The sequence below is a fragment of the Sciurus vulgaris genome (assembly GCF_902686455.1).
Source record: "Sciurus vulgaris genome assembly, chromosome: 17".
Taxonomy (NCBI): domain Eukaryota; kingdom Metazoa; phylum Chordata; class Mammalia; order Rodentia; family Sciuridae; genus Sciurus; species Sciurus vulgaris.
In genome coordinates this window covers 37,190,663-37,217,117 of record NC_136478.1, presented here as the reverse complement: position 1 = coordinate 37,217,117, position 26,455 = coordinate 37,190,663, and the positions used below count along the sequence as shown (strand labels likewise).

The window sequence follows — 26,455 nt, the reverse complement described above, 5'->3', positions numbered from 1 at the left end:
AATGTTAATAGCAACTTTATTGTTTCACTGGTGCAAAAAAATCATAATTGTGATGCACTTCCCGTTAAATTTACAAATAATGAAGGTTATACATAAATTATACAGATCGCAAATTTTCTATTTTATACTATTCAAAACCAAATTATTTTGATAAATATATCCAGGACAACATAGGTTCTTAATGGATGGCTGAGTCCAAATATGCAAAATATAGCTTCTGGTTTTGACCATGGTGCTTTAAAATTCTCAAAACATGCATTAATATATTCTAGTTTTAGGGAAAATATTACACATGGCCTTGCATTTAGGGGAAAGCCCAAGCTGAATTCACATACAGTATTCCTTCTAAATTAATCTCAAATTGGACTAGAGAACAAAGAGACAGACTTTTGGGTTAGTACTCCCCAGTAATGAAGAAAATACACAATCAACAATGAAACAAAACAAAACGACAGAGCTTCATTAGTAGCCAAGGTAAGTGTGTATGTCTTTTTTTTTTTTCTTTACAGATCACGGGAATTTTAAATAGCAGATCAGTCATGCTACTTGGGGTGATCAGACAGACTTGAACACTTATGAAGTGAATAACTTTATTAAGGTCCTGAAGGTGAGTGTCCGGAGGTGCTGGGTAAAAACATCACAGGTAAGAAACGGGAAACCTACCTCAGCATTTCTGAAAGGCACAATCTATGGAAGGGATACCTAGTTTAATAAAACCCTTACTGGATGTACATGGAAAGGAGTATGGTGAGCTGTTTTCTTTTTAAAGGATGAGACCTTCATAAATTGGCCCCTCAGACTCTGGTGATTCCCGCCTCAAACGCAAATGCTCAAGCGTATTATGAAAATGTTTGTTAATCTGCTCTGTTTCTTCACTGGACTCAAGATTTGGGAGGTCTTCTCGAATCTTCTGGATAAGTTGGTTCAAAACCTGAATTGTTACCTACAAAAGAGTATGTATAATTTCACAAACATGTATCACAAAAAAATTTAATAATACCATTTTAAGAAATTTGTATTCTCATTAATTACCTGAGTAATTATGAAAAAAGAGATGAAAACATGATTCCTGGTTTGAGCAATAACTATTGGTTAGCCACCAAAAAACAAACTTAAAACACAGAGTAACTTGAACCAGTAAAAGAAGAACAGAAACAAAATTTTATTTAACCTACAAATTTTGATCAATGATGGACTGCTGAAAGGATACTTAGGAATTATTCTAAATTAATGACAATCAGCCTACTTATGGCAATTTATAGATTTTTTTTTTTTTGGTACCAGGGGTTGAATCCAGGGGTGCTTAACCACTGACAACATCCCTAGCCCTGTTTTATATTTTACTTAGAGACAGGGTCTTACTGAATTGCTTAGCACCTCGCTTTTGCTGAGACTGGGTTTGAACTCCTGATCCTCCAGCAACAGCCTCCGGAGCTGCTGGGATTATAGGCATGTGCTGCCACACCCAGCTCTTTTAATTTTTTTGAGAAAGGGTCTCACTAATTTGCCAAGGCTGGTCCTGAATTTGGAGATCCTCCTGCCTCAGAGTTGCTGGGATTATAAGCACTCATCATGGTGCCAAGCTGTGTTTTGTTATACATCAAGTCTCAGAAGAGTGGGAAAGGAAGAACTAGTCCACTAACAATACTTTATTAGTTCACTTACCGCATCATTTTCCTTTTCATAAAAATAGATATATCTGTTCAGAATTTCTATAAAAAGCTGCACTTGTAGAGAGGGGTCCATGCACTGATTTGCTATTTTTAGAGCTTTTTTTAGGCACTCCATTACCCTCTTGCCTCCATGAAGCTAAAGTAAAGGGGCAAAGAAGTATGGAAGAGATTAACAAACTGCAAATGTTCCATTTTCACACAAAGAAACACAACACTACAATGCTCTTTCCTATATTAATGGAATACAACATTCTTCTTTTATAAAAAAAAATACACATATATATATACAGTCTATATTTAAAAGAACAGACAATGTTATATACTTGCTATATTACGATATCCTCAAAGTGGAAGCTTCACCACAGGCTGAGACTCTCCATATGATTTCTACTTCATTCAATTGAACAACTTTGTCAGATTTTCAAATGCCCCAAATGTTTCACCTCCAGAGCACAAGGTCATGGCAACTAATCAATGTTAACAATCTCATCACTTATAACATGGTCAGGAATGACCTTACCTCCTCCCCATTTTTGTCTGTGTTTCTGCCAGACCAAAAGAGATGTGCACAGGTGCTCACAGCTCGGCCCTGATCTGGTTTTTTCAGAAGTTTGGATGCAGCAAGTGCACACTGAGTCCTCAAGGGTTCATGATTCTCTTCACTGAAGCACTTCATCCTCTCAAAAGTACCAATGATCAAGGTGATGGCAGCCAGCTGTGCTTTGGAATCACTAATTTCATCTTCATATAGAGAAAATGCCTGGTGGATACAAAGCAGAAAGGACTTTTAGGGACCCAAGTACTTTACCAAACCCTCATCCTGTAAGATATTCCACAGTCCCTTCATATAAGAGTGTGCTATCCTGTCAGCTCTCTTAGGCAAAACTTATAGGTGAGATGGTAAAGATGCTGACAAGTTGCAGCAAAGACCCTGTCTCAACTTTGTTTAACCCTGGATCCCCAAACTGAAGAGACAAAGAACATTTTTTCCCAATAAAACACTTTTACCATGACCCTCTTGGAAGCTTAGACTTCATTAGCACTGAACAACTGAACGATTTTGCTGCTCTGCACCAGTCAATATGGCTATACAACATGAAGAGGTTCCAAGACAGTGGGAAAGCGGCAGTTACATATTCAGTTAAAAAAAGGAACTATATGTACACTATCACCATAAGTACAAACAAACTCAGGAAAACTGATTAGACAACCCAGAAAGGAGACAGATCTTCACCTGGGACATAAATTCATATGCTACTGTTTCATGATTTTCAAAACCAATTTCTCCAGCAGCTAGCGCTCCTTGAAGGAAAAGTCTTAAGGGTAACTCTGCCAGTTCTGCTTTGATCAAAGCACTAATAGTCTGGTGAGCAAATGAAAAAATCTTCTGGCATTTCTTTTCCCATTTGTCATCCTAAAATAAGAAAAAAAAATTTTAAATACCTTCAGTTCAAGATTAACTTACTCAAGAATATTCATTTTATTTAAAAATTCTAATAGAACAAAACAGTGAAAGCAGTAAAATTGAGCTCGGACTTTTCCTGTCATTTTCCTTCTCTTATTTATGGAACACACAAATAAATCAAGTTGGATGTCTTCTTAAAACATGCATTTAAGGCTACTACCTTAGTAAATTTTTGTATATTTGGGTTTTTTTTTCCCCTGATCAGAAAAATAACATATCCCTAACTGGATAAAATTAGGAAGAATTTTAAAAATTAAATCATCCCTAAATCAACCAACCAGCAATAATCACTGTCATATCCTGATGTTAATGTCTTCATTTTTTCTTTATGTAAATGTAAGGTAGCTGGGTTCTTTGTGTATGCTTTGTTTTCTACTTTAAAGCTCAATGAAAAGAGCTAAATGAAATTGGTCTAATACTGCAAATAATTTGTATCCAACTTCTTGTCAAAATCATTTTCCTCATCATAGTAAGCTATTTGAGATTATTTTTCTTAAATATTTTTTTAGTTGTTAATGGACCTTTATTTTACATATTTATATGTGGTGCTGAGAATCAAACCTATTGCCTCACACATGCTAGGCACACAAGCACTCTACCATCAAGCTACAAACGCAGTCCAAGATTATTTTTATGGATAGAAAATATTCCAACTGAATGAATAGCATCATTTGTTACTCTCCTATAGAAACAATCTATAATATCACAATGACTGGTTTATATACACAGAGCTTTTACCAAGACTCTAATTATTTCCTTAGTATAAATTCTTAGAAGTAAAACTTAATAATTCCACTTAATGCTGCCAGTAACATAGTGTCAGTTTTCTACTAGAAAAATTGTAGTAATTCACATTTCCACCAATGTTAGATGAGAATGAATTCTTATTACACCATTACCATTGCTGAAGCTTATTTCTCTTTTCTCTTGGCCAATATGATTTTCTATAAGGTTCATTATTATAATTATTAGTGAGGTTAGATATTTTATTATGTTCAACTATCCAAACTTATTCCTGGTAAAGCAATCAGTTCTGTTCATTTTTCAAAGAAGGTGATAGTCATACACCTGTTATGAAAATTAAATGCTGTAAACTATGTATACAGTCCTTGGCAAAAAATGTGGTAGAGTGTAACTCCTAGTTGCTATTTTTCTGTCCCATATATATTTTTTATCTCCACAGTTTTTTCATCTTATAACAAAGTTTTTGTTCTTTGGCAACCATTGGTCTACTCTGGCTTGAGTTTTGACTTTCTAAGATTCCAAGTGTAAGTGAAGTCATGCAGTATCGATCTTTTTCTATCTAATTTTTTTCACTTAGTATAATGTCCTCCAGATTCAGAAATGTTGTCACAAATGGCAGGACTTCTTAAATTTTAATGACTGAATAATACTTGTGTGTGTGTGTCTGTGTGTGTGTGTGTATCACATTTTCTTTATTCAGCCATTTTTAACATTTGGCCATTATAAACAATACTACAAAGAATATGAGTGTACGTGTATCTCTTCAACCTAATGATTTCATTTACTTTGGAGTAGGGGGTCTACAAGACTGTATGACAGTCCTAGTTGTCATCTCTTTTCTTTGTTAATATCTATCCTTAACAGGTGTGAGGCAAAACCTCATTGTGATTATGATGTGCATTTCCTTGATGATTAGTGATATTGAACACCTTTTTCATTTAAATGTCTTCTATTTAGATTCTATGCCCATTTTTAAATCAAGTTGTTTCTTGTATTGAACTGAGTTCCTTATATATTTTGGATATTAACCCCTTATCAGATGTATGGTCTGCAAACATTTTTTTGCATTCTATAGGGATTGTTGTTGATTCTTTTGCTGTGTAGAAGAGCTTTTTAGTTTGATAATAATCCATTTGTCTATTTTTCTTTTGTTGCTGTTTTTTAGTGTTATATTAAAAAAAAATCATCTCTAGGACCAATGTAAGGAGGTTTCTCCTTATGTTTTATCCTACTTTTATGATTTCAAGTTTTACATTTAAGTCTTTATCCATTTCAAGTTAATTTTTTACATGACATAAAGGTCCAATTCCATCTTTTGCCTGTGGAAATCCAGTTTTCTCAGTACCATTTATAGAAGAAACTGTCCTTTTCTCATTGTGTATTCTTGGCAGCCTGATAAGATTAAGACTGTATATGCATAGGTTTATTTCTGGATTTTCAATTCTATTCAATTGGTCTGAGAGTCTGTTTTTATATTAGTACCATACTCTTTTGATTATTACAGCTTTGTAACATAGGCTAGTTGCTATTTTTATTGTTAGTCACAAATACTTATCCATGAAGTGCTGGAAAATAGAATGTAATTGAGAAGCTGGCCTAATAAAAATGGATCAAAAGCTGCTATTCATGCTGGTAGATCTATCGAATAAACCTTTTTTCTCCATTATTGGAAAATTAAGTTACTGAGGTTTATTCCTTAATATAAATCTGGCTGTCCAACTTTCAGGTACACTAAGGTATTTTCTTCAAAACTATACTACTGAAGACAAGTCACGAGGAAAAAATAGGTTCATAAAAGAATTATACTTATAACTCTTGATATTGTTCAAATACATGCTTTTCGAAAGAAGTGATTATGCAATGCTGAGCCTGATTTAGGACCTATGAGAAAGCGCTAACATAAATTGTTCTTTTCCTTTCTTTCTTTTCTTAAAAAATATTTTTAGTTGTAGATGGACACAATACCTTTATTTTGTCTATTTAGTTTTTTTTATGTGGTGCTGGGGAATGAACCCAGTGCCTCACACATGCTAGGTACAACCCCAGTCCCGTGGTTTTTTCGTTTCTAAGTTTGCTTATTTGTTTTTTATTTTGCAACTAAGTCTATTTTGCCCAGGCTAGTCTAGAACTTGTGGGCTCAAGTGATCATCCTGCCTCAGTCTCCCAAGTAGTGGAAATACACGTGCATGTTACCACACCCTATTTCTAAGTGATCTATGTGATCCCTCAGCTAGTATATGACCTACCAATATTGCTGTTAGAAACACATAACACAGGATGAGTAATGTATTAAGAATTGCTGAAAATGGGAAGTAAATATACCACTATTTTTTTTATACATCTGAAATTTTTCATAATACACAGTGAGGAAAAGGAAAAAAAGCAGTGAAATACTTAAGAGTAAACTTACCACTTTAGAATTCTCTTTGTATCGAAAAGCCAGCTGATAAGCTGCAAATACCAAAGGTGGTAATGTGAAGCGAATCCGCTGATTTCCCCCAGCTCCAAAATGTTTTCGTGCCGTGTTTAAAATCTGACCAAAAAAAAAAATTTTTTTTTAAATTTTATTCACATTATGATTAATCATTTATAAACTAAATGAAGCTCTAATCATCATTACTTCTATGAATCCTGGGCTTTATGATGGAAAGTACTTTACATATTTCTGGTCTCCCCAAGTTGTCACAATCACCCTAGAGATAGTCAGTAACTCCACTTCACAAATGGGGAAACCTGAGGTTCAGAGAGGTTGTGTAACCTAACCTTGGTAGGTGGTTAGGAATAGAGAGATACTTAAATATATTTTTGTACACACATGTACAAAGTACAGTGGTGACAAAGAATGCAGGCTCAGAAAAAGGACAGACTTAAATTTAAAAGTAGATTCATACATAAAACCTGTGTGACCCTGGGCAAGTTACTTTCTCTCAGCCACAAGTTTCATTTGAAAAATGGCATAACATTCTCCTAGAACTGTTGGGAAAATCAAATGACACATGTGAAGTGTTATCAATACCTGGCACAAGACATGTGCTCAGAAAATGTTGGCCATTACTTTATGCACATGGCTGGTAGATAATATCTCCTAATTAAGAAAAATATTAAGCCCATTTAAATCAAGGGTCAGGCCAATACACTTTAAAAGGGTCATTATGAAACAAATATATGGATGGCTCAGGAAAAATTACAAACACAGAATTCATGAAATATTTAGTGATACTTATAGTAGAACGTGAATATCTGATATGAAAGATAGATAAGTGAATGCATTCTCCCTTTGGGCAGTGGGAACTAATGATTCTATCCTTAAAGGCTCTGCACATAGGCATAACCATCAGTCAACTGTGGAAGGCATGCTTCCTAATCACTACATTTGGTATGCAACAGGTAATGACATACAAACACACTATCTCACACAGAAACATGAAGGAATCATTTAAAATACCTGAACAATCAGAAAATCACTGAACAGATCACACAGTACACAGAACATGAGCACAGTGTTCAGAATGTTTATCACTAAGCGAAGTCAAAGACTACCAACAGAAATCAATCTCTTTCACATCAATTATGAAGGAGTACAAGAGTGTCAACAATGACAAAGTCAACAGAAGACAGAACTTATCCTCAAATAAAGGTACTTTTCATTATAGCCTTGTGCATTCCACTACTTTGCCCAGGTAGGCAGTCAACCATACCACCTTTCTTTAAAATAAATTACCCAGTATTAGTTGCCAAAACCCCTACTAAGGCAACATGTTTTTATTTATTTCAGAGATTGAGGACTGATAATAAAAAACAGAACTTCCTACAATTGTTATTTATTAGGAGATTAAGGTTAAGGAAGAGAAATTTTGAATTTTAAAGTCCTTTACATATTTTCAATGTGACCAATACAACTTAAATTTGCAAACCTTGGAAAAATAAATAAAATTTAATGTAAGGATTATGTTTCTTATACTTTAACTAAAAAGTAAAAAAAAAAAATAATATGAAAGAATTATGGACTATCCAACTAAAGGAAGTAAGAGTTAACTCATACCAAGTACTGCTGATCAGGGTCTTCTGACCTCAGAAGATGAATGAATCGGCCCACAAGGCTCTGCTCATCAGCAAAGTCTTCTGGATCAGGGTCTTCTACAGGTTGGTCTGGCTGATCTTGAATCAATGTGGATACCAAATTCATTATGGAATCCACCTGTAACATGTTAGACACAAGAAACCCACCAGGGAGAAAACACTGAGATATGAAACCACTGTCAAAATATTTTCAGTTGTGTAAAGTTATGAAAAAGTATCAACAAAATAATTCCATTAAAAAAATACATACATGGGCAAAAGTCTGAAAGAGATGCACCAAATATTAACAGTTATTCTTTTTCTGTAGGAATTATAGGTGTTCATGATTCTTCTATGTACATCTCCAATTTCCTAATTTATATATTGAAAAAACTACTTGCAACTTTCCTTTAGCATTAAGTTACCTCCTCTATCTCATGTGTCTAGGTCTGAAGATCTGAAATTATAACTACACTGTCTGTTTCCCTAGAGTAGCATGTTGGTTTTTCTCTTACCTGGTCTTGAGAGACAATTTCTGTGTTATAATCCAGAACATTACTAAGCACATAACAACTCATGCTCTTTCTGGACTCGTAGTCAAAGTACTCAAAGAGTGGATGGAAATGTTTTAATTTCAAGACTGTTAAAATATTGTTGTAAGTATCAACAGGTATCTTCAAAAGTCTGGTGAGTTCCTTTGAAACTGCACTACTGGTAGCAATACTAAAAAAAAAAAAAAAAAAAAAAAAAGTAAGCCTTAATGAATAAAATCAACGTTTATAGATAAGTAGTACTTGCTTCACAAAAATGTTTAAAATTTCACTTACATATTAAAAGAAAAGGGTCAAGTGAATATACTATCCCAAAATACCCCAATGATTTCATTCAAACACATTCATTCATCTATTATTGTCTTGGTGATAAATAAAGTAGTCTCTGGCTAGGCGTGGTGGTACATGCCTGTATGCCCTACCAGCTTGGGAGGCTAAGGCAGGAGGATTGCAAGTTCAAAGCCAGCCTCAGTAACTTAGCGAGGCCCTAAGAAATTCAACAAGACCCTGTCTCTAAATAAAATATAAAAAAGGGTTGGGGATGTGGCTCAGTTGTAAAGTGCCCAGATTCAATCCCTGGTACCAATAAATAAATAAATAAATAAAAGTATAGCCCCCAATTCATAAACAGGTTGTATAGCTAGAAAGATGAGTGTCTAGAATTTGACAACATATCTAAGGTAAAGTATTTTAAGTAGTAGTTTGATTCCTAGGACAGACAACAAATACTGCATATTCATGATGAAAATAAGAAAAAAAATATGCAAAATCAGCAATTCAATAGACTAGAAAAATACATAAATTATATATAAAAATACATAAACAACTGCATCAAATGTTGGTAATCAAGGAAAGGCAGGTTGTATTTTGGAGCCTGTAGCACCATTCTGTGGAGGTTAAAATTTATGTATGATTTATCAAAATGCATAAATGCATTCTACTGTCATGTATAACTAGAACAAATTAAAAAATTAAATTAGAAAAAAGATTGATGGGGCTGGGGATATAGCGCAGTTGGTTAAAAAAAAAAAAAGATTGATGCAAATCCAAAAAAAATTAATAAAGATATATCTGGACATTTATAAGACCTTCAGAGTTTGGGATTCTAATCATTTTGTCTACTTTTACTTCTCTAACGCTCATCATTCGAGATCTGAACTATTTTTCAGTTCACACACACACACACACACACACACACACACAAAAGATAATAAAAAGTCAAGGAAAAAGAAGGAACGTTCTGATGCAGCTGAACCATCAGAAGGGAGATAGAAAGGAGAAAAACTGCTTGACCCATTGACCCAAGTTCAGAAACAGTGGGGAACGAGACAGTAAGAAAAGATGCTGCTGGAAAAGATAACAGGATCAAAACTGCCCACAGTGGTCAACAGAGGGTGCCACAGGTCTAGGATAGCATGGTTGAAGAAGCTTCAAGTACAAAGCAGTAATTTCCCTAAAGGTATTAGAAATTAAAGCTCAAAATGGAAAAAAATATTTAAGTCAATTTAATTTCTATACCTTAAATGTTATATAGATTTATATTTAGATAACATTTAGTATAATATATTCCCCTAATTTTTTACCTGAAATATACATATCCTCCTATTTTTTTTTTTTTTTCACAAATTACTCATCTGTAGGAAAATAGTTCTTATGGATATATTCCTTGAGTAAAATTTACTTACCAGTTTAAAAACTAGCTTATTAATTTATAGAAAGGGATCTGAATTGGAGACACTGGTCCCTGAAGAGTGCCTATGGTCCATGAGTGTCACTATTTCATTAACGACACAACTAAGTAACTGGTGGTAACTTTATGCCCTGATTAGCAACAAGCATGACAATTTTAACAAAAGCTTGAAACATGACAAATGCTAACATTTCATAAAGTTTCTGAGGAAGAAAAACAAATCTAGGACAAAAAAGTGTTTTATATGTATTTTTACAAAAATATAACTTTGACTTACTGTTCAAGGTTGAGTTTATTGAATATCTCCACTGTTGTTTCTAGAACTTTATCAACGTAGTCCACCCGATCAGGGTAACATTTCATGGCAAGATTAATGAGAGAGACTTGTAAAGATACAACATCCTCTGAAGGCATGTCTTGTCTAGACTGGATGTTTAGAAAAATCATACAATTTATTTTAAACAATTACAAAAGAATCTACCAGCAGAGAAGTTTCAAAATTTTGAGAACTTAGGAGAAAAGCTACACAAACCTGTATCACTGTAGCCACCTGCTGTGAAAATATGTCAAAAAGTTTAATATCTGCTGGGATTCCAGGTCCATCTTCCCGATGAGCAAATAAAGCTAATCTAAAGAAGAAAACATTTATCTCAAAAAATATAGGAAGTGAAATCATGAATCACATTTTATTCTGTACTGCTTTTCTGTCTTGCACAAATCTAAATGTTCTGGCACATTAAAAGAGGTTTTGAAGAGGATAGTGAGTACTGATCATTCCCTCAACTCATTTTGAACTAAACATTGCCAACAATGCCTTATTTCATCGACTTTCTTACATTTTACCATATAGAGATTTTCAACAGGCTGATTTTCCCAAACTTTTCAAAGTCTTTAATTATAGATATGGTCAGAAATGCATTAAAGTCACAAGTGTATCTAACAACCATGACAATGTTTAAAAGATAAATGTAGACTATTTTAAGATGTTGTATTTTTTATTATGTAAAGTATAAAAAAGAACTAATTCCAAAGATAACTATTATTTCCAAAGTCTTAAAATATTTAAAATCATGTCTGTTCCATTATGTGTTTCCCAAGGTCACAACTGCATCCATAGTTTCTTATGCACAGAAAAATCAGTACTGATCAGGACAGCTAAGTGACATTACAATTTACACAGGAAAGTCCTGTTTACTAGCTTCCTTTCACGATGGGCCCAATAAGCACACAATTTTTGCTGCCCAGGATAGAGCTAATAATTTGGAGGATTAAGCTATATAAATTTTCAGACTCTAAAACTAATAGATAATTTTTTAAAATAAGAAAAGGCATTTGTATTTTTCTATAAATCTTCACCTGGGTTTCTGATTTCATAATGACAATGTACTATGCTCACAAATAAGATATATATTATGTACTGCCCACAGTCTGGCACAGTCTGGTTACCAAGCAGTTATTCACCAAAGCCATTAACAAAGGCCAAGATTTTTTTTTTTTTTTTTTTTTTTTTTGCAGTGCTCAGAATCAGACTCATGCATGTTAGAAAGTGCTCTACCAATGAGCTACATTCCCAGGCCTCAAAGGTCGTTCTTATTTTTAATAAACCAACCACGACCAAAGGCAAAGACAACAAAATTTCAAGGGAATTTGCTAAACACACATGATACTTAAAATAGCATTTTAGGTGCAGAGGAGCACACCTGTAAACCCAAGTGACTGAGAAGGCTGAGACAGGAGGATCACAAGTTTCAAGGGCAGCCTCAGCAACTTAGCAAGACCCGGTCTCAAAATGGAGAAAAAAAGAGAGAGAAAAAAAAGAAAAAAGACTGTAGCTCAGTGGTAAAGTACCCCTGGGTTAAATTCCCAGTACCAAAAAAAAAAGAAAGAGAGAAAAAGTGATGGCAAAATGAACATTTCTAATTATATATACATACCTTATGGTTACTTAATAAAGAAAACTCTAAATCAAATATCAAATCAGGTCCCACTGAAACATAACTTATATCATGGTAAGAAACAAATTTTGTTTTTTCAATATCTTTGGAGTTTCAAGATTTAAATGATGGGTGTATACAATTGTTTACATGTCAATTAAATGAATAAATTAAAAATACTCAGTATCTCCATGCCTTCTTCACAACTAAGAGTTGAATCTCTTTCATGCCTAGGTTAGGCAAGTATATTCATAGAACTATATTACTTCTCATAAAAGACAGAGACAAATAATTATGAAAATGTTTTAAATTCATTATTCCTAAGTTAGGACATTTGTCCTCCAGTGTTGGAAGGTCTTACCTATCAATCAAAGCAATGATAATGTTTTTCACGTTTACATTTTGGTGTAACTCAGCACAAGCCCGAAGAAAAGGATTCAAAGTCTGGAGGTGGAATTCATCAGGAAAAACCTGAAAATCAAATAAAAATTGACTGATACCGATAAAAGTATTTAACGTGATATGCAGAATTCGTGTATTTAAAGTTCTTATTTATGGAAAAAATAATTTTAATCTCATACAACTATACTCAAATATATTATTTTTGAACCTTTCTACACACAAGCCCAGACAGAAACATTCCACTAAACAAAGTATACCTACAATTAAACTAAAACTCATGAGATCTAGAAAACGCAAAAGATCACTCTTTCCCACTTTTTTGGGGAAAAAAAATGTATCAACATAAAGACCAACTTATTATTTGAAGAAAGTAAAGTTCTTCATTCAGGAAAGTTGATTTTCTACTCAATCAGGATTTTTCTTTTTTCTGGGGTGGTATCTTGCTCTGTTGCCCAGGCTGGTCTCGAACTCCTGGGCTTAAATTATCCTCCTGCCTCAGTCTCCTGAGTAGCTTGAATGACAGGTGTGACATCACCTTGCCTAGCCCAAGGGTTTTTTTTCAAAATAATGAAAATTAACAAAGATAAAACGAGTCCTTTTAAAAAAGAAATAAATGTCCCACCTACCTGAATAATACACTCCATGAGATATTCTTGAGCCAAAGCATCCCTACAATTCACAACTTGTTCCAATATACCAGTCAATACAATCTAAAAGAAAGAAAAAAACATGCAAGGATTAAAAGATGATTTTCAAAAATCCAAACTGCTCTAATAACACTTCGAACTAACTTGTAAAACATATTTTAAATTGTTCTCACCTACATTTCATTGAACTTTAAAATTTTATAAATGTTTTCAATAAAAAATTCTGGGTTCCAATTCAGTATAAAATTCATGATAAAATGGAATTATGTGTTCTAAGAAACCTTTATATACTCCAAGGTCATAAAAATTTTCTCTATCTTTTCCAATAGTTTTAGATTTTATATTTGTCTCTGATTCATTTTTAGTTTAGCACTGGTCAAGATCTAACTTTTGTTGTTTGCATATAGATATCTAATTGTTCCTGAAACATTTGTTTAAAAGGCTGCCTTTGCACCTTTCTCAAAAATAACTGAGCGTGGGATGTAGCAATCCTCAGAATTGTCCAAAAAAAAAAAAAAAAACATTCACGTGTGGGTCTATAACAAATTATGGAATCCAGAGATCAGCAAATCTAGTTACCTCTCTCTGCAAATTGTTTTGCTGAAACACAGCTATATCTATTTACTTCTGTATTTTCTGAGGCTGCTTTTGCACTATAAGTGAAGAGTTTATTAGCTAATACTATATGACTTGTTACAAAGACAAAATACATTCACTATCTGTTCATTTACAGAAAAAGTTTGCTGATCTTTGCTTTATTCCCATCCATTGATTTATCTTTCTATCCCTTTCACCAACACCACACTGTCTTTACTTTATTGCAAATTGTGAATTCAAGTTGTCTAAGTGCTCCAACTTTTGTTCTTCTCTTTCACAACTGTTGTGGCTATTGAAGGTTTTTTGCTTTTTCATATAAATTTTAGAATCAGTTTGTTTATTTCTACAAAAAAGTTTGCTGGGATCTTTATTGAGATTATACTGAATCTTATAAGGAAAACAGCTATCTTGACAATATTGAGCTTTCCAATTCACAAACACGTTTATCTTTACATTTATTTAGGTCTTCTTTGATAAAAAGTCATTTAAAAACATTTTACAGTATAATATTATTTAACAAAATATTTTTATTTTAAAAATCAGATTTCAATTTACATCTCACAACATAAGAAAAAGTGACAAGCAAAACATTAACCTGTTTGTAACGTTCCACATTTACACCTTCCAACTGACTGAGGCGCACCAAATTTGTTCCCACTAAAATTCTCAGTTCTTGTCTTTCTCGTTCTCTTTTTTCTCTATCTCGACTATGTCCCTGATGCTGCATTCGCACCCAGAGCTTGTTCATTTCTGCAAAGTTGAGTAGTACGAAATCCATAGAATCACTGATATCACCTGTTGTTTCTTCACTGCAAAGAAACAGTTGAAAAAAATCTTTAAATCTGGATTTAATTTATGGGACTACCATCCCTCTCCTTTATTTGTTTCCTTCTTATCTGTGATACACCAGTGCTTTGTTTTAAAAAACACTTTCAACTTCATTCGCTTCGTAGTAAATTTAAGAGAATAGCCTCAACGGGAAATAATACTAGGCGGAGGACATAATGTAATTTTCAAAGGACAAATTACTTTCCCCAACTCCCTATCCTGAGCTAACTGGACTTGCTCTTATGGCAATTCCCTTAATTCAAAAAGTATAAAAAATGTGACACTTATATACTAGTAATTACATCATTTAATTGTTGAGGTTTTTTTTTTATTGCAATGTAAACTTTGTGAGGAAAGACAGCATTCATTTATGCATGTCCTAATTTATATTTCCATATTTCCTAAGATGGGGAATGTAGTAGTTTTCTGTGATTTTTTTATTGATTGCCTAATTTAATGCTCAAAGTTGAGAGTCAAAGTGTAATGAAGCAAATAACCTTATTATCTTTTCTATACTCTGAAATTTTATGTTTTCAGTACTGTTTAACTTTTTCATTAAATTCATGGTAGAAAATCTTTTTTTCTCTTAAAAAGAAATTGAAACTAAACATCACTGATTTGTTTACCTTAGTATTAAAGTCAATATATACATAAATTTTTTAAAAATATTTTTTTAGTTGTCAATAGACTTTTATTTTATTTATATGCGGTGCTGAGAATCGAATCCAGTGTGTCACGCACGCTAGGCAAGTGCTCTACCACTGAGCTACACCCCCCACCCACATATACATAAATTTTTTTTTAGAATATTTTAAAATTGCTTGTTCTATTTAGTACATGATAGTAGAATGCATTTTGATTCATTGTACACAAATGGGGTACAACTTTTCATTTCTCTGGATATGCACAATATAGAGTCACACCATTCAATCTTACATGTACACAGGGTAATGATGTTTGTCACATTCTACCATCTTTCCTTCCTCCCACCCTCTTACTGCCCTTCAAGAAAATCATACTACGTGAAATAAGCCAATCCCCAAAAATCAAAAGCTGAATGTTTTCTCTGGTAGGTGGATGCTGATACATAATTTTTTTTAAAAAAGAGATTAATTTCTTCAATCTAGGGACCTGTAACGCAAAGAGTCCACCCAGTTTGATGATCACAGCTAGCTGACCATCTTGTAGGAAAAAAGTACAATGGACTTGGATGCTAGAAACCTGGTCACATGAGCAATAGGGGCCTCTCTGAATGGATTTTCTTCAGAAGGGGGATTTTTCTATCGCAGAGGGCATTACTGGCTGTTTAGAAAAAGAATTAAAATCACTTCTAGAGTAACTAGCAGCTTATAAATTAACTGGCTCACGGAAAAAGTTAAGCATACCTAATTATTTCATCACAAATACAATTTTTAAAATGTAATTCATTTTAAAAGCATACTTTAAAGAATACTTAATAGAAAAATGCTCTAAATTATGCTGAATGAAAAAAGCAGATACAGACAATTTGCATATTTTGGATCATATCATATATACTGAGGAGTTCTATATGACAATGGAAATCTACACACAAAATGCTACCAGTGACTGACAGTCGGCAGAATTACTAATTTTTATTTTCTTATTTTTGTATACTTTTCTACACTTTTAAAATATTCTATAATGAAGAAATATTACAACTAAACTAAGAGAGAAATTACTTACTCTGTTGGCTCTCCTTCATCAGGTAAAATGTTTCTGGTACACTGAAGAAGATAATTTCGAAGAAATAAACCCCTCAATGGATGCTGTACACCACGGCACATTTCTACCAAATCTTTCAAAATATCTTTCCTAGACTGAGGAAATGATTTGACATACACAACGCCAACTGTGATCAATAGATAACTAGAAGAATTAGAAAACGACATTTGATTAGAAATAAAATAGTCAAATCAAACACTTTATGATGCCCAAAATACTGTATTCAAACACTAAAGATAGAAATCATGTTGCATTCTCCTATATTATTAATGCCACCTGATTTAAAATATAACTACTTAAAATGTAAAAAAACAAAAATAAAATAATCCACTGACTTATAAAAACATATATACAGTAGTTCCCCATGAAGGATATGTTTCAAGATCCCAGTCAATGCCTGAAACTGCAACTGATGTATGTTTTTTCCTTTATGCACATACTTAGGATAAAGTTTAATTTATAAATAAGAGGTTAACAGCTAATCAAATATAACAATCGTAATATATGTAATAAAAGATATGTGGTCTCTCTCTCTCTCATCTCTTATTATAGTTTACCCATTCTTGATATGAGATGATAGTATGCCTACATCATGAGATGAGGTAAGGTGAATGACTTGGTCAATGTGAGATAGTGTTAGGCTACTACATAAAGATTACCTGAACACGGCACTGCCATAACATAACAAAAATTTGATAACCAAGAAAATTAACAAGTGACTAACAGATGGGTAGCATATATACTGCGGCTATGCTGAACAAAAAAATGATTCAGATCCTCAGTGAGACAATGTAAGATTTCAACACACTACTCAGAACATTACACAATATAAAACAGTTATTTCTGCTATTTTTCCATTTCATATATTTGGACCCTGGTGGATAGCAGGTAGCTAAAACCATGGATGGGGGAAGGGGAACGACTACTATATATATATGTGTGTGTTTGTGTGTGTGTATATTTAACATATTAGAAAGAAGATAACTGTCATGATATCAATTTTTCTAATAGTCAAGACTTTTTAAAAAATAACTTCCTTTTGGGCTGGGGAGATAGCTCAGTTGGTAGAGTGCTTGCCTTGCAAGCACAAGGCCCTGGATTCAATCTCCAGCACCACACACACAAAAAAAAACTTCTATTTTTTCTATTTCTAAAATTCTTAAACATCTATATAAAAGTAAATTTACTCTAAAACTCAGATAACAAAATACCTACCAAAATGTTAATCTCAATTTGTTAAAAAATTAAATACTAGTAAAATTGGTTTTTCAAAGAAAGGATATAACATAAAGTAGGAAATGCAGATGTAAAAAGCCTCCCCAATTCTAATTACTTACAGCCTTGGAATAATGTTCCCAGCATACTGTACAAGCTCGTAAAGATCTGCCACTTTTCTTCCTTTAGCAAATTCATCTGTCAGGTAGACCTCCAAGTAATGCAGTTCATCAGAAATAGCCATATCTTTTAATCATGATTAAGAATTAAAAATAAAGATAAGCCAAACTAAACAATTCTATAACTTGTTGGAGTCATTAAAATTACTGGGTAGATATATTAGATTTAGACCTCTAAGGAGGAGAGTGTTTTAAACAGAAGATAGAATTTCAGCGTTTCCTTACTTTAAAATGAAGATTTTGGGGCTGGGGTGGTTGTGGCTCAGTGGTGGAGCACTTGCCTAGCATGTGTGAGGTACTGGGATCCATTCTCAGCACTGCATATAAATAAATGAATAAATTAAAGATCCATTGACCAAAAAAAAAAAAAAAAAGAAGAAAAAAGAAAAATTAAGATTTTCATCCAGGTATGACAGGTGAACAGGAGGATTATTCAAATATTTGAGCCCAATTCAAGACCAGCCTGGGCAATACAGCCAGAATTCCACTCAAAAGAAAAAAAACAAAAAAGATTTTAAAGGCTATCTGCTGAAGCAAAGCAGTAACTACACAAGGATTACCTATCAGGCTGCTGAAGGGTTTTAAAATGGCAAATGATTGAATTCCTTTCCATTTCAGAGTCCTATATAATAAAATCTAAGCATTAAAGAACCAACTACCTGCCAAGCATGTTGGCCCATGCCTGTAATCCCAGCAGATAAGGAGGTTGAGGCAGTAGGATCACGAGTGTAAAGCCAGCCTCAGCAAAAGTGAGGTGCTAATAAGCAACTCAGTGAGACCCTATCTCTAAATAAAATACAAAAAAGGGCTGAGGAGGTGGCTCAGTGGTCAAGTGTCCCTGAGTTCAATCCCTGGTACCAAAAAAAAAAAAAAAAAAAAAAAGACTACCTATTAACTTCAAGGAAGGCCTGAAAATTTAAAGAAGATTAAGCACAGGGCTGGAGGGTTAGCTCAGTGGAAAACACTTGCTTAGTATGCATGTGGCACTGGGTTCAATCCTCAGTACTGCAAACAAACTAAACAAAGAGTATCAAGAAAGTTTTCCTTATTTACCCATTTAAGACAATGAAGAATAATATAACTCTAGAAAAGTGTAATAAAGAACTAACAAAATTCGGGCTGGGGAGATAGCTCAGCTGGTAGAGTGCTTGGCTCGCAAGCACAAGGCCCTGAGTTCGATCCTCAGTACCGCGCAAAAAAAAAAGAAAAAAAAAAAAAAAAAAAAGAACTAACAAAATTCGCCTTATCAAGAAATAAGTATGGTCCAAATGTTTATTCTTCAACATTCAAAAGATACAAAGTTCATAGTAGCTCTTCGGTGATAACATAGAAGTCCGGAGTTCACCAAGCATATTAGAAGCATGTTTCAGAGCATCCATAAGCTTGTTTTTGTCCTACAGAAATATCAAAAAGATTGATGAGAATGCTTAATTTAAATAAACATTTATCTTGGTTAAACAAATTTTTTACATCAAGGATTTGTTATGTAGTTTTAAAAGCACTTAAAATTATTTTAACCACATAAAAATTAACATTAGTTTCTCCTTGCCTTCTCTCTACTAAAAAGAAAAAGATGTGACTCCTCACCAGAGTTGCAAAGGTTGGCAAGATTTAAATACCCAAGATTGCAAACTTCTTACTCTTTTCAACCTCTAGAGACTGGGAAACGCTCCATTAATTCACATTTTACCTGCGAGCAAGACAGCTGGCATACTAATTTTTTTGAAGTAAGATACTATCCTGACAATGTCTTTGTCATAGGCTAGAGACTCTTCAGAGCTGTCTGGAATGACTATTCATTTAAGTATACTTTACTCCTATATTCTTCAAACCCTCGCAGTGCCCGCTTAACTCAAACAGACAATTCTTTCAGATTAAAAAAAAACCACTATTTATACAGAGATAAAGAATCAAGCAATAGCAAACCTATTTTTTCTATTCCATGAAACTTATTTTTCTTTCCAAATCTGTTTGTAAAGAAACCAAAAACAGTAAGATATTAACAGCATACAACTAAGCTTTATAAATTGTGAGACATTATCCAAAGGTAAGACGGTCTCACCATCACAATTTATGGATTGAGGTACACTGGTACCTATTTCGTTCAATTCTTTAAGTTTTAATCCAGCCAAGCTCAGTGGCACACGCCTGTAATTCCAACAGCTCAGGAGGCTAAAGAAGGAGGATCATAACTTCAAAGGCAGCCTCAGTCATTAAGTGAAGGCCCTGTCTCTACATAATAGGCTGGGGATGTGGCTCCATGGTTAAGTGCCCCTGAATTCAATCCCTTGTACACACACACACACACACACACATTAATCCAGAAGATCTACAATATCTATACAGATTATCTTCTTTTAGAATATGAAAATCATATAAATAGGTATAAGTGTAATTTTAAGCTAGTTTTCACAATATATAGATTATAAATTTATTCTCATTTATATCTATTCAGGATGGAAATTAAAGTTTCAAGATATCCAGGGGGAAAACAGCTGAGTTATTCCAATTGAAAGTATTTAAATCCATTAATTTAAACAAATTATTTATTAAGCACCCATATGTCAAGCATTCCTCAGACTTGTACAAGATGTATACAAAGAGGTGAGTAATTCACATCAGATCTTAGTGTGGTAATGATAGTGATGTATAAATAAAAGGCTTACGTTCTAGTAGGGAAAACTGACAATCCCAAATCATAAATATAATTGTGAATAAACAGAGCTCTCTGTTGAAACTGCTCTACATAGTGCTTAAGAAGGGACTGAAGATAGCAGATGGTAGACACTGAAGATTAGATTTACCAGAAGCAGTGATGCTACATAATTTTAGAAAACACTGTAGATGTTTCCTGAGGAACCTACAGTCTATAAGTGTGTCTTTCATATTTTCATTCTTACCAGGCATCTCTTCATCTGGAATGACTGAACCTTCACAGCCTGTATGGCTTCATCCAAGAGCTTTTCCTGCTCATCTTGAGGTGACTGCTGTGTTGTAGGCTGAAATTTAGGGGGGAAAAAAAAGTGTTTCATAAACACTTTCTTCTAACAAATGTTTTATTTCTATAGTTTGAGTCACAATCTATCTCCAACACTTTAACATTACATTCCAATTCTACATCTTAAACTAATTTATCAACTTTTGACAAATACTGAAGCATGTTGACCTCAAAGAAATTTATGGTTATTTTCTGCTAATGTGCTTTGAATTCATTAGAACATAGTCATCCAATCAATCTAACACTTGTGATAGGTAAAGTCTAACTAAACTCTCTAAAAGACTCTCCCTTTAGATTACTTTTCATCTGCATTTTAGATGAACTACTTTATAAGAACACTGACCCCCTCCACCACCTTAGACAATATATATATTAACAAGGAACTAAAGAGCTTAGAAATACAATAGCTGAAATTGTTGTTAGCAACTCACAGTAGGAAATGATAAAGAGTATTTCCCTCAATAGTCAGCTTATATCATTTTAAATATATAGGTCTATAGCTATAATGGACAAAATATATCTACTCTGCCATCTGCCATCAGTCAAAAGGTTGCCTGAAACATGAATTAATTCTTCCTATCAAGTAGAATTAACCACTCCCTCAAGTTGTATAAACATTGTGTTTACATCTCTACCTCAGCACATATCAGGTTATAATTATAAATGATGGTCACTTTTATGTACTTGGGATTCAACATATATATGCATGCTTTATACATGTTTACTACAGAATAAGCTGATTTTAAAATGTTTAGATTGTGTATTTAATATAAATGACTAAATAATCAACAGGTGAATGTATAAAAAATTAGTGGTTTACAATACACACAATGAAATTATTACTTAGTCATACAAAGGAATGAAGTTGCCAGGCACAGTGGTGCATGCCTGTAATCCCAGCAACCTGGGAGGCTGAGGCAGGAGGATCACAAGTTTGAGGCCAGCTTTGCTGCAAATTAGCAAGGCACTGTCCAACTTTAGAAGACTCTGTCTCAAAATTAATTAACTAAAAAGTTTTGGGATGTACCTCAGTGGTAAAGTGTCCTTGGGTTCAATCCCCAGTACCAAAAAAAAAAAAAAAAAAAAAGAGGAATGAATTAAGTTGATGCATTCCAACTGTAGGAATTTCATTTCCTAGAAGACATACAATCAAAGTCACATATTGAATGAGACCATTTATATGAAATATCCTGAACAGGTAAATCATCCACAGAAATAGAAAGGAGATTGGTGGTTATCAGGAGGGAAGGTGGGGGAAATCACTATTTAATGAGTTTCCTTTTTTGAGATGATGAATGTTTTAGAATGAAGTAGAGGTGGTAGCTATACAGTATTTCCAATTTATTAAAATGCATTGAACTATTCATTAATATGGTTAATTTTGTCAATTTCACTATAATTTTAAAAATTATTAAAGACAAAAAGCATCTTACATAATGAGCTAAAAAATGTGGAAGGTAAAGACATGCATAAACATGAAAATAAAATCTGGTCTGTTTCATATCCAAGACAATCGAAACAACACTTCATTTTGAGATAAGTGAAACATAAGCCACAAAAAACCCACTTCTAAACTATAATCATTTATAAAAATTGAACTTTCTCTTGGCTTCATTTTGGGAAGAGAAAAAAATTAAATAGCAGACAATGCCCCAACCAATACCCTGTATCTCCTTTAAATTTTTTTCTATGACAAACTCTAGTGAACTGAATTCTTCTGCACTTCACCTCAGAAGCATAAATAAATTTCAAAGAAAAAGTTAAGTGTCTTTTGCTCTTCACTTTAAAAGACCATTAATTTATACAGCAGAACTATCAGCATAAAATGTTGGCTTCAGAGTTAAGGAGGATAACAGCACTTAAGGATTCTAACTTAAAGAAATTTACTACTCTTCAGAAACCTATCATTTGTATTTTTTTGGTGCCTTACCTCTGGGTAGAATAGATTTTAAAATAATTAAAATCAATGGATTACATTAAGGTCAAATGGTCAATTTAGAAGTAAGTAGTGATACATCAGGGTATTTTTATAACACTTGTTTTTATTGTGATAAGATAATATTTAAATTTACCACTGTAATCACTTTTAAATGTTCAGTTTTGTGGCATTAAGTATATTTACAGTGTTGTACAGTATCACCTCCTACCTCAGGAACTGTTTTATCTTTTCAAATGGAAACTATATCCATTAAACAGCAAGAGCAACAGCAACACCACTATCACACCACACCACACCCCAGTTCCCTGCCAGGGAATTCTACTTTCTTTGTCTTTTAAGTACTCTAAGTACCCCATAGAAGTGGAATCATACAATATTTTTCCTTTTGTGTCTAAGTTATTTCACTTAGCATGATGTCTTCAAGGTTCATCTAATGTTGTATTATGTGTCAGAATTTCCCTCCTTTTTTTAGGTTGACTATTCCACTGTATATACATACCACATTTATTTATTCATTCATTCATCTATAAAAATGTGAGTTGTTTCCACATTTCAGTTACTGTGCATAATAATTTTTATTATACAGCAAATAAAATTGGGCTGTAAAGAGATTACAAATAGTTCCATAAAATTTGAATAGAATGACTAAATTCAGTGATCTATAAACAAATGAATGAAATTTTACAAAATTCTTCTATTTTGTATCAACTAAACTTAATAGAAATGTGAACATAAAATGTGAAATGTTACCAAAGACAACTTATTACCAAGTAGGCTACAAATAAAAAAATAAAGCTATAATAAACAAATATATTTTCACATATTTCTCAGACAGTGTAGTTGTGCTACAAAAGGCTATACTAAGGTTTAGTTTTTATTTATTTTTTTTGGCATTAGGGATTGAACACAGGGGTGCTTAGCCACTGAGCCACATCCCCAGCCCTTCTTAATATTTTATTTAGAGACAGGGTCTCGCTGGGTTGCTTAGGGCCTTGCTAAGTTGCTGAGGCTGGCTTTGAACTCATGATCTTCCTGCCTCAACCTCCAGAGCCACTGGGATTATAGGGGTACGCCACTGGCCTGGTTCTAAGGGCTATTCTTAATGCCCTTCCTAGGAAGTGTCACATAGAGCAGGTACAGTTATACTACAAACATCTTATCATTAAACACAAGCCAAGGAACCAATGTCTCCTCATTCATGAAAGTGGTTTTCCATTTGCAAATATCTCTGCATTTTACTGCTCACAGATCAGAGAAAAATGGATATACTATAGATTCAAAATCCAATAAACATTTGTGATGAGGCCCATTTTACCTTGAGACCCATAAACAACCCTCTCAAGTCTACAAAACCACTCTCCATTTAAACAGTGTACTTTTTATTTACTATTCCATAAAATGAAGAGATTTTCACCAATATTTTGAGAAGTAAATGAAATGACACAAAATGTGCATATCACTTAGTAATCACTTAATAAGTGTTACAATTATTATTGGGATTCAATTACCTCCACACATTGTAGCAACCTACTTGTCAATTTCTGCACTCATAGACTGAAATGTAATCTGACAATACAAAGCATATCAATTGCAAAATGAGAACTAATCCTACAAAGACACAAAATTCTATCATGTTAATAAAAGTGCCATTTTAAAAGTGATGACATGGCACAAATTAACAATTTTCAATAAGAATTAAGTATGATGAGGTGATGGGCACTTTAAAACATAATTTGAGCTGGGGATGTAGTTTGGTTGTAAACTACTTGCACAACATGCTAGAATAGGAGTGGGAGAGTTCAACTGCCAACCCTGCCAAAAAGAAAAAAAATACAAACAAAAAGCCCCATAATTTGAATGCCAAACTAATGCTAATTTACCAAAATATTTCCCTAAAAACCCTATGATAGAGTACACCAAGAACATTCAACTCTCATGGATTCACCTATTGGCAATACTCTTTCTGCTCCACGTGGAGAATTTCTGCCCATCCTCCTCAGTCTGTTCACGTTACTACTTCCGGTAGTCTTTCTCAAGCTCCCTAGGCAAAATTTCCCCAAAACACTGAGTTGACAGTGTTGTGAGGCAACCCTCCCACTACATTACAGTAAGTTCCATAAGCATGTCTCCTTCACTAGTTTATATCCAATACCTAGTAAAATTTGACACTAAAAGCATACAAGATGTTCAATTAATTGAACTGGAGTCTAGATCTTTAAGGTCTAGGAAGGGACAAAGAAACTGACATTTCAGATGCAAAAATGAGTACTTTCCCAAACTACTTGCTCAAAGACTGAGTACTTGCCCAAATCATACTCAGTGACTGTGAGAGGACTAGGTTTCCTCTCCCAATTAAATTTACAAGGACTGGACTGTGTCTGCCTAACTGCTCAAATATGGTTTGCCAATACAGAACTGGAGTGAACAATAAGAAGATCCTCAACTAAGTGCTTTTCATTACAAAACACTAAAATATCAACCCACAAACATCAAGAAACAAACATCCTAAAATTAAATGTTTACATTAATATATTAGTTTCCAATCATAATAAAATCACTTTGTAAGACAATACATTATATGAAAGTATATGTCAAAAATTTAATCCTAGTTTATTTTATTAAAACATTTAGAAGTGAAATCTGTGTCCAGGTTTACAGAAGCCTGTCTACAAAGAGTGAATAATGAGATAATTAAAACTGACTACTCAACACCAACATCCAAAAGCATCGTTTATACAACAGACTACACCAAACGCTAATAAAATGCAAGTGACAACTTGCCTTTGTGGGAACCAGACCCAGGATTCATATTTTGAGGAAGTTCAAGTTTATCGTCCAATGCCATACCACGATTTGTTACCATCACAGAGAGGCCTAAAGAGAATGATTACTTCCAGCAAGTAAAACACTTGGATTTTATCAAAGGGAAGACAACCGAGCCAGGATGTTCAAATGAACAAATGAAGAAGTCTCCTTTCTGATTGCCAGGATTAGTGGAACAAAGGTGAGTCCTTCTAGGAAACAGTTCCCTAGAATTCGCTGACAAACACGGCAGCACAAGGGGTCCAGGAGGCCAAGAAAGGCCAGGTAGCCACCGCGGCCCCTCTGAAAGCTATTTCTTGCAAGAAAAGGGTGTGGGGACGGTGGAACACAGCTAAGCACAAAGGTGGAAATGCACCACCTGGGCGGGTCCCAGCGGCACACTATAGGCTCTGGTGCTCTCCCAAGACCCCAACCCGTTTGTTAGCTTAGACCTGGGACTCGGGCTCCCCTCCAGGAGGGGAGGTGGCCGATTCCACTTAAGCAGCAGCCGCAGGTCTTCACGGACACCTAAAGTCTACGGGTCGAGACACTCCCTCAGAGAAGTCGCCTACTCCCAGGGAGCAACGGCCGCAGCCAGGGGCCACCGCCCACCCCGGCCCATAACAGACTGCTTGCGGCCTTCCTCGGCCTGTCCCTTATCCGGCAGGCCAACCCGAGCTGGTGTGAGCCCCGATCGAACTGCTGGGCCCCTACTCCGACGGCAGGGCTCCAGATCGGCAGGAGAAAGCATGGGCTGGAAGAAGGGTCTGCCCGGGTCCGCCACCCCCTCACACTCACCATGGCGACTCCCCCGAGCCTGCAGCAAGCAGCACCTACCCCAAGCGGCGCCTCCCGCGGTCAGGTGACGCTGCGGCCCCTCCAAGCCCCGCCCTCTTTAGCCCCGCCTTCGGGCCCTGCAGGCGGTTCCTCGATTGGCCCGCTTCTGGGAACCCAAGTCTCGCGTGTTTATTGGTCCTTGTCAATTCACG

General features: G+C 34.4%; 1 protein-coding gene across 3 annotated transcripts; it reads right to left on the bottom strand.

Moving 5' to 3' along the window:
• Positions 1-26,370, bottom strand: VPS35 (VPS35 retromer complex component). 3 transcript variants are annotated; one of them, XM_079117636.1, is made up of 17 exons: positions 26,265-26,370; positions 20,628-20,726; positions 19,025-19,121; positions 17,671-17,794; positions 16,295-16,477; positions 14,358-14,571; positions 13,145-13,228; positions 12,478-12,587; positions 10,715-10,811; positions 10,460-10,608; positions 8,457-8,664; positions 7,925-8,080; positions 6,293-6,415; positions 2,908-3,087; positions 2,194-2,433; positions 1,666-1,809; positions 1-943 (listed from the first exon to the last, which is right to left on the bottom strand). In XM_079117636.1, the coding sequence occupies exons 1-17, from the start codon at positions 26,265-26,267 to the stop codon at positions 764-766; spliced, it is 2,391 nt and encodes a 796-aa protein (XP_078973762.1). In that variant the 5' UTR covers positions 26,268-26,370; the 3' UTR covers positions 1-763. The 3 variants fall into 3 exon arrangements, with proteins under 3 accessions (XP_078973762.1, XP_078973764.1, XP_078973763.1); XM_079117638.1 differs by having other exon boundaries at positions 26,304-26,327; XM_079117637.1 differs by lacking the exon at positions 26,265-26,370 and adding an exon at positions 25,446-25,944.
• Between the last annotated feature and the right edge of the window lie 85 nt (positions 26,371-26,455).